Raw genomic sequence first — 9,952 nt, forward strand, 5'->3', positions numbered from 1 at the left:
TATTGGTATCCATTGAAAACATACCGTATTTATGAGTAATGGTATGAATTGTCGTCATTATACATAATAGGAATATAGGAATAATATAAGAGTTGTTTCTTTAATATAATGACAACTGGTACCTGTTTGAACGGTCAGTTGTTTCATCCTCCTATACTGTAACGAACGTTAACCTCCGTAAACACACGATCGCCAGCGCTTGTTTTCTCGGCTTTCCGAATCTTTACATCGAATGCTGAAGCCTGACATTGCTTGTTTAGTTTCAGTCGGCAGGTGTTTGTGTCCGATCTCACTTGCCTCTCTAATCCTTAGCCATTGAACACAATGCTAAAGGGATGGTGGATGTTGAACGCTTCTTGCGTTATAAAGTCACCGCAAACCATAATAATCCATAAGAAGGCAGGAGGCTGGTTCGGTAATCGCGTATTTTGTCCCTTTTTTAATAACAAGTCTACTGGCGTCTCGACGGCAAAAAGTCACTACCCTTTTTATTATTAATCTGAAATTAATCTAGAACGAGGCATTAGTTCATAAATTCACCTTTCAATGAAAATTATAGGATTTACTTAAGAATTTCAAGGATATTTTGAAACAATAAAGATGAAATACTATTATTAATCAATACTGTTTACTAATCGCATATAATTGGAACTGTTGTGTAACTATGGTTTGATTATTAAATGTCATGTTTGTTTTTAGAAAAATATTGAAATTAAAAAGATCATTAACGAATATGTTACATGTTGTAAAAATATTAAGAAATTGTAATTACTTGCTATGACCTGTACAAGTGCTATTGTATCTTATTGTACACTTTTCGCTATATCGTATCGTACGCCATGCGACTAAAAAGCTATCGACGCAGTCATTGGTCATAAAGTCACGTGCTCTAACAATCATTCCTTATTTGGATTTCACAGGTGACCTATCTGAGGCAGTCATAAGCGCTTACTATACATAGATTCAACAGAGGTATCAGACAAACTGCAATAAAATTCAAGGCTTTAAATCACCCAGTGAAACAAGACAAATGAGCTCGTATTTTGTACACTCTTTAGCGAACGGTGGCTACCACCATGGAACGGACTTACAGGGACAGGGCCGCTACCTCACGGAGGGGGCCCAACACTACCAAGCATCCACGCCACCAATTAGCGTATCTAACTATAGCTACAACTATAATTCACAAGTAGATGGTAGTTTCTACGCTATGAATAGATCTTCAAACTTAAGCAATCCACCTAGGTTAAGTCATACCCCTCAGACTTTACCGGAAACAACGAATTCGGAGAGGTTTGTGCCGAGTCAAGGAGGTATGGCTAATTGTCATGGGGTAACCCCAACAAGAGGATGCCAAACAGCTACAGAAGTAAAGGGTAGTCAAAACTCACCGGGGATTCAACAAGTCAGTCCCGGTATCCAATCACCCCACAACGAGCATATTTATCCATGGATGAGGCGAGTCCACTCGAGTACTGGTAAGTTTCTCTATATTGTGTCTGTTTTTAACTCGTCTATCTGCAGGCAATGGTTATTGTTTACCGCCTCATTAGTTTTTACTGCATATAACTGAGAATGGATGTATTTTCATTGACAAATTAATTCTTTTCAAACTTTATGCTTAATCTTGACAAATGCTATGCAATTACTGGTTGTTGATAGCCTCATTAACAGCAATTAACTAGTGTTATCGAATGCAATTACACCAAACCAACTATCTTCTAATTACTTGTATCTATATTGGTGTGTCTTTGAATAGTACCGATATAACCATTTTTTTTTTCAATATTTAAGAAAAAGTTGGCGCAATGTTTTTGAAAATGATTAATTCTGTCAAGTGATATAATATCGCAACATAAAATCCAATTTCTGTTGAGTTATCACCAATTTAGTCTAAGTTAAAAGATATATATCTGGATATGTACAACTTTTGCCATTTCCTCACTTTAAACACTTGTAGTTAATACACTGCAATATATCTACTCTAGATCAACGTATCCAACTTATTTGTAATCATTAACGCATTATTCTCTCAAATTGATGTATTGGTTAGCACGTGGTCTACGTATTATTAAAATACCTTAAATGTGGTCGTATACCGTATTGAACATTAAGCAATGTTGCACTATAAAACCAAAACGATCGTCAAAGGAAACTATATAACAATTGTTTGATTTTATTTTGGAGGTTTGTATAAAAGATTAGCAAACTCTAATAGTGAGGTAATATATAGGCCAGCATAGTTAACTATAATAACTAGGGCTCATTTTTTATATTGAACATAAAACGCTTTTAGATGTTTTAGTACCAGAGCGTCTGTTTGTTTTCTACTTAACGTTTCGCTATCTTTATTTTGTATATTGAGCCATCTAAATTATGCAAATGAGACAAATGGGCTCTCTGAAGCTATTACTACCGCATGTGCCGAGACGTCGTGTCATTGTAACAACAGTAGCTTAACCATAATGTATCGTGTGTATTTAAAAACAAACATTACCATCTTTCGAAATGTAATTATAAGTATTAAGAAAAAAATCTGCCCTTTATACGCGTACATAATTGCTGTCATTAGACAGGCCGTGTTGTGTAGCAGATTCGAAGAGAGTGAATCCGGTGCGAAATAGTTCCAATCTTTTCGCAATGATGTGGCCAATTATTAGTTGATCAAGCATGATAAATAAAAGGAAAAAAAACACCTATTTAAATGATATTTAATTTTCTCGATATAATTACTAAATTTATTAATACTTTTAACCACTTACAATCGGCAAATCTTAGGCCTTCTAAGTTGCATACCGCAACCGTAAGAACGATACCTGTGCGAGACAGGTAGCCAGCGTACCGTGCTTCATACCGATACTTCCGTTTGGTATTTCTATTAAACGGTTAGGCCTACAACTTTACACCGTTGCCGGACCATATACATTGTTGTTGTTGATAACGAATTTCAGATACAACATTAATTAATTTATAGATTCTATTTTTGTTTGTTTAGAAACATATTCAATTAAACTTGTTAAATTGTTATAAACTTTGTATAGTTCTTATGCTCTGTATGTAATACTGTATGTAAGTTCTTCTTAATTGCCAACATTTTATATTTACTCTATCTTACTGTATGGTTGTATTTAAATAATTACTAAACAGTAAGAATTGAACCTTCGCTGTCGTTCATTCTAGTATATATTATATTTTATACATAGCCCTGAGCTGGGCTAAGCAACTGCAAAAAGTTAGTTTAGGCTGAGCCAATGCCACATTGTACTGAACCTTTGCGGGATAACGTGTCTCCATCACCAAAGACTTCATTCTCAACACTTTACTGTGTTTGTTTATTTAGAAATCTGACTAAAAAAACATGAATTTTACCCTTGGATGCCAGCATAGACAAGATACAGTGATAATAAAATAACAATATCATTTATTTGATATAAAGATGTTTGAAAACAGGTATCCATTATTGTTTATTTTATTTAATTTGATTAAAACAATCGGGCAGCATAGTTAAGATTCTCGTGGGGTTTAATACCGACAAAGATGAGAACGGTGTAACGGCTCTGTAGGCCTAGACATTTTGATATAGTTACTGTACAATATATATAAGTATATAACTAATCGCAAATAGTATTAATAACAGCATGGAGTGTAATTCTATCGGAATTGATAATCGTTATTAAACATAATTATCTTCAATAATTAACTACGGTAGACAATAGGTCTAAGAAAGCGAAAGTACTCACGTGCTGTAGGCCTAATTTAACGGATGTTTTATACAAATTATTTAACTAACTATTTAATACGAGGTATTTTATATAATATATTAACCAAAATGTTGTTTTAAATAAAAAATACATTTATGATGATGACACACAGAACTTAAGGGGAACAATCCATCATCTTAATATTATATTGCACGAAACAACGACTTAAGTATTTATAAAGCCATAACCTCTTGTAACTGAAATTTACTACTGTAATTAATATCTCCATTATGTGCATAATAACAACGCCGTTATAGGTAATAAAACCGGAAAAGAAAATCTAGAGATAGTAAGGAAAATACGATTTTTCCAAATGAAAGATACTATACAAAGCAGACTTATAATTCAGCACCTGGTATTGCTCATATCAATTATTTATTTCTTTTATACACTCATATTATAGGACATTTTATGGGTATCCGTGTATGTTTGTCAAATACGTTTTTAATGATTAAATTTGTAATTATTTAAAACATATCTATAACAATGACTTATTAATCATTTTGTCATTATTTTTATTTGAAAAAGTACATATGTTTTTTTTGTAAGTTCGTTAGGTACACTTGTAGTAAAGTTTATGAATAACATTTACAATCTTACCTAATGATGGAAATCAAGTCATTCACTAGGAGATATGTCATTATAGTTACATGTACGAAGACATGTTAACCTAGTAAAGTGGTCGATTGGAAGTCACCGGCAATATCATTATCAGTTAAGGTTCTGTATCTTATTGTGTTGAATAAATTATCAATTTCATTTCACATAACTATATAAAAGAAAGTGTGTAAATAGGCCTACATTCAACAATATTATTTTATGATTATTTTATTTTTGGGAGAAAACTCCCCAAAGCATGAAAAATAAAGATGAAAACAATGAAACTGTGAATAGGGCGTAGTAATAATAACATTATTTAAGTTTGTGGGAAAAAAATAATAATGACTCCCCTTAAGTTATAAAAATATAGACAAACGTTTAACATTTTAACCAGAAGCCTATTGACTTCCATAACTAAAATCTTGTTGAAAATATATTGTAGTGAAGCATATTTTAATAAACAGCCCATCAAATACTGTAGGCCTAAATATACTTTAATTATTAATGTGATAATACACGCAGTTCTGTGTATTGTTAGCCTATAATATCCTGTACAAATGACCTATAACTATTATTAAAGCCATTAGTTACATGGCTACAATACACGTTTCCATTTTTCCTATAGACTAGTTCTAATAAAAATGAACTAAACATTAAGACTGTTTTCATTTCATAAGTATTAATTATGTGATAATTTCAAAACCACTTGAGTTATGATCGGAAAGTTCATTCTATAAGAAAATGTCAGTTATAATAATAGATTATAATCCTCGTCTTAAAACGTAATATCCTTTTAGGTATTATTACTTATGTGACTGTCTTTATGGCGAGTTCGCTTTTTTGTATATTATATTATTTAAATTGCTATTTCCCATGGCATTATACAAAAACCATCATACATCCGCTTCAAATAGATTTGTTAACAGTACTGTTTTGAATATAATACCGGATCTTTTCTTGTTCGGTTATGTTCCTATTATTTTTATAATTGTTATCAAAGTTACATAATCATGTCTTCAGTGATTCAATCCTATCATCATAGTGCATTATCACAATCAAGGGTATCTTCGCGATCGCTATCACCATCATCATCCATCATGATTATCAACGTCATATTCACAATTATCTTCATGTCATCATCATTTTCTTCATATAATCTTCACTATATAATCTCCGGACATCGTCACCATCACCATCATCATTATCATCACAATCTTTTTTTCTTCTTCTTTTTTTAAATCCCCCTTCCTCGCAAATGGCTAATTAAAAACAGTGAATTTATATATGTTGATTTTGTTTTATTTTTTCGACATCATTGTTTTCACCATATTATTACCACAATCTTGTTTTTTTTTCTTCTTTTTGATCACCTTCATCGCAAATGGTTAATTAAAAACAGTGAATTATATATGTTATTTTGTATCTTTTTTTTCCACATCATTGTTTTCATCATTATTATCATCATTTTGATAATTAAATTATTCTTCTTTATCATCCTTAACCGTTTATCATCGTCAGCATTATCAATGAATACCAATTTCTGTTTAGCGCTTATTATTTTGCAATAACTGTATTATTCTACTTAAGGATAAATAGCATTAAGTCAAGTACAATAACTCTAATTCCATCCAACTTAGAAAATACTCGTCTCCTCCTCTTATATTCAAGTTACTTTAGTTTATCTTAGCATTTCTTATTTTGTTAGCCACTGATTACGAATACAATTCTATCTTCAATTTCCAGTAGCGTGTAAAATAGTTAGAACAACACTAAAGTAGTTCGAGGCGGACGTAAATTGTGTTGCGACGGACTTAGTTCAGCGCTACTTACAATCCTATCAAGCAAAAATATTAATCTCCAAATTACTCTCCAAAAATTGTAAATCTAATATCGATTAAAATTAAACCAAGGATGGGACTGCCTTTGCTATTATGCTCATATTTATGAGTGAAGGGCCATTAAAAAAGAAAACTACATATTTTTGTTTACGTTTTACGAACATTTTTGTTTTGTACGAAGTATTCTGTGTAGGCCTACATATCATTTTTGCATTCAATTCATAACGGTTGAATATTAATACCAAAATCAATCTGTGGACCTATTATAGATAGATTATTTAAAATAAATGATGTAAAATGTAGTTATTTTTACAAAAATTTGGAAATATTACAGTTGGGTCAATCGGAAACAAACATCTTTAAGAGTAGGCCTATACTGGTACTTCTTGTTTTTACCATGCATACTATATAAATATTATTATTATGTTTAATATCTAATATGTTTTTGTTCAATTTAGGTATTAGCAGCATAGAGCCAGCCAAACGATCACGCACAGCTTACACTCGTTACCAAACACTAGAATTAGAGAAAGAATTCCATTTCAACCGGTATTTAACAAGAAGGCGGCGTATAGAGATCGCTCACTCTCTCGGCCTAACAGAACGACAAATCAAAATATGGTTTCAAAACAGAAGAATGAAATGGAAGAAAGAACACAATGTTAAAAGTATCTCCCAACTAATGGCACAAGAATCCTCTACAACGGTGGAAACACCAACCGCATTACAATGAACTTAACATTTGTTTTAAAGAACTACTTAAAAGTAACCTTATTATAAAGTTATTGCAAGTTGAGATGAAACGAAGCCGTGGTACAAACGTGTTCCGATCCGTGTTCCGAACAAGGTGTTGGACGAAAGATGACAGGACTCACGATTATCATCTCTCACACTGCTGATTATGTTTATTTTGAAAGAAAGTAAGGCGGCATTTTATTTTTAAGCCACGTTTTGTTTACTGTATAATTACAGTATCCCCGTGAATATATTACCCCTGTGTATAAGTCTTTACAACGAATAACTGGTGTGTTTAAAATACTTATTTCACATTCATTTTAATTGTTGATTATATAAAACCAAACATTATGTACATTCAATTCAACTCAAATAAAACAATCCTCTTTTTCCTTTTAAAGGATTTGTTTTAATTTTTGTTAGAATAATTAAACAGAAGGATACGTATTTTAAATTGGTAAAAATTAAGTTTTTTATTCCTCACATTTTTTATATTTCCTAATGTAAAAACTTAAAAGACCGAACAATTGCTATTGTTAAATTTATTTTTACGTACTTAATTGTAATTAATTACTTTGTTATTCAACTTACTGATTGTTAAGCTTGTTGGAGTAATTTTGTTTTTTTATATTTAACACCGTCCCAAGTGAAATAACAATCTTAGACAATTCGGTGCCTGTCACTTGTAAAACAGAGTCACGGATCGCTCAACATGCAACGAGCATCTGAAAATTATAGACAAGTTGTACAATTTAAATAATTGCAGTCCAATCTGCGATTTAGATAATTTCTCCTATTTTCATAGAATTCGATTATTTCTGATTGAGCACGACACTGGTTATTCTCATGTATTGAGTTTGTAAACGCCTGGAGACTACAGCGTTTTCAGCCTATAAAGTTGATTTTGCCTGCGGTGAACACGTCCTCTACGTATAGAGTAATCATTATTGAAATCGTTGCCGCGGGAGATTTCTTATAAACAGTGATTGTCAGCAACGCGGCTTATTCCTAACGGGCCTAGCGTACTGAACATCGTTTTACTGTAACAACTTTCTTGAATCAAGCTTGGCTCAGATTACATTTGATTTCTAAATTGATAAATACATGATGAATTAATCGGCTCAACAGATGATATTCGATATGCCGTTTAACAACAACATTTTAGTATTAAGTGAAAACAATCAAATGGAAATCTAACTATACTTAAAGAGCACAACATGTCATAATAAGTAACATGATCTAATTGTTGGTAATAAATACATAATTATTTATTTAAAACACAGAAATATATAGAAATGATTTGTATTTAATTTAGGCCTATTAACAGCACGATGCTGACTATTACCCAAAAGACAGGGAGCTGAGTACCATTGTTTATTCAGAATCGATTGAAGCAAAAGAGTGTATCATTTCAACAAAAACAATGTCATCAGTTTCAATTTTCTAGATGTTTATATCTTAATGAGAAGGTGTGATAACTGGATTTCAATTTTACAACTCAATTTACATTACAAATTCTAGGCCATTCCATCCGATAACAATAGCGAATCCATTATCATTGTCCTCGACTCTCAAAGAAATGTGTTAAATTTTACGCTATTATTTCCATATATTTTGTTGTAATTAATGATATTTCAATTTTTCATTAAAAAAAAGATTTATAATTTTAAAAAGGTGAAACATTCCAACATAATATGACAAAATAATTATTCCATCATAAATGAAGAAATAAAAAGATGTGCATAAAAGGTTATCATTATCAACGCATGTGGCGTGTACGAGCGCGTACATAATAATTGGTTGTCATAATTACAAGCGCGTCAATAACAGTTCCTTCAATATAATTTACAATAATTTAATCATTATTTTTTTACAGTGTTATTTATTATTTTATAAGATTATTTAAATGTAGCAACTGATTTTAATGGTGCCAAATGTTATACAACCATAGTTTTCAAAAACATTGTAGTTAAGTATTTATAATTGTCATTTTTGTTGTAAATAATGAATTATTTTCAATGAAAACTAGAGTACTGTAAATTGGGACGAGATTGTGTTAACATTGGTGTTTATACTTTATTGATAGTGTTATTTAATTTACTAATGCTGCAAATTGTAAAAGTTCTCCTTCTAATTTAATAGCCTTTTTAAAATGAGAAAAAATAGACCCTCTTTGATACTAACACCGCTTATTTCAAGAAGTCCTCCAGTTGGCGGAAGTTAACGAACACAACGTCTGCCCGAGAATAACAATGGTATATTTATCCTATTTGGAAAGGAGAGTGTGGGAGAGGAACCTTCTGTATTTTGTAAATGATCTTTCGAAGTATATTTTTTAATTAATGAATTATTTTATATCAGATGTACAGTTTTAACATTAAGTTAAGATAATTAATTACTTAAAAGGAATATAATGCTTATAAACTGTCCCCAGTTTTTAATACAATACTTAAATTGACTGCCACCCAGCGTCTTAATGCGTGCGCCTTTTCAACAAAGTGTTGATAACCAATGTCAGTTTTAGGTCAAATGATAATAAGTATAATGTAATGTTATTTATTTAAACATGTGAGTGTATACAGTTCTAACATTAGCAATATTTTGGACACAAACTACCCAGAACCACAGCCTAGTCACAGAATAACAGGTGTAACATTTCTATGAATATATAATTAGTTAGAGGAGTCGTGTGAAAAGAAACTACGACTACGTGATGGAACGCGCTGGTGTGCGTACTACTAATTTCCATTGACGTGTTACTTTCTGGAGTTAACGACGTTTTTATTCAAATCGGAAGCGTTGCTCAACCGTTTTTGTTTCTATAAGCATTTACGATATGGATATTCCTAGCATGTATTAGCTGTTCTTGTTGATTAATGCTGATTCGTAGACAAATCAATTAAGAGATAATATAAATATATCTTCGCTCTATAAACTACTCCTTGTATTAATTTTTGTATGAATCAATTTATATACGAGTTGGTGTATTTGATTGTATACGTCTAATGATACTAAATT

The 9,952-nt window shown here is 31.4% G+C and overlaps 1 protein-coding gene across 1 annotated transcript; it reads left to right on the top strand.

Annotated features, from left to right (window-relative positions):
- Window positions 1–943: 943 nt before the first annotated feature.
- LOC140039580 (homeobox protein Hox-D5-like) lies at window positions 944–7,350 on the top strand. Its single transcript, XM_072085194.1, has 2 exons — window positions 944–1,478; window positions 6,658–7,350. The coding sequence occupies exons 1-2, from the start codon at window positions 1,031–1,033 to the stop codon at window positions 6,930–6,932; spliced, it is 723 nt and encodes a 240-aa protein (XP_071941295.1). The 5' UTR covers window positions 944–1,030; the 3' UTR covers window positions 6,933–7,350.
- Window positions 7,351–9,952: the final 2,602 nt, after the last annotated feature.

Source organism: Antedon mediterranea, chromosome 2 (genome assembly GCF_964355755.1).
Source record: "Antedon mediterranea chromosome 2, ecAntMedi1.1, whole genome shotgun sequence".
NCBI lineage: Eukaryota > Metazoa > Echinodermata > Crinoidea > Comatulida > Antedonidae > Antedon > Antedon mediterranea.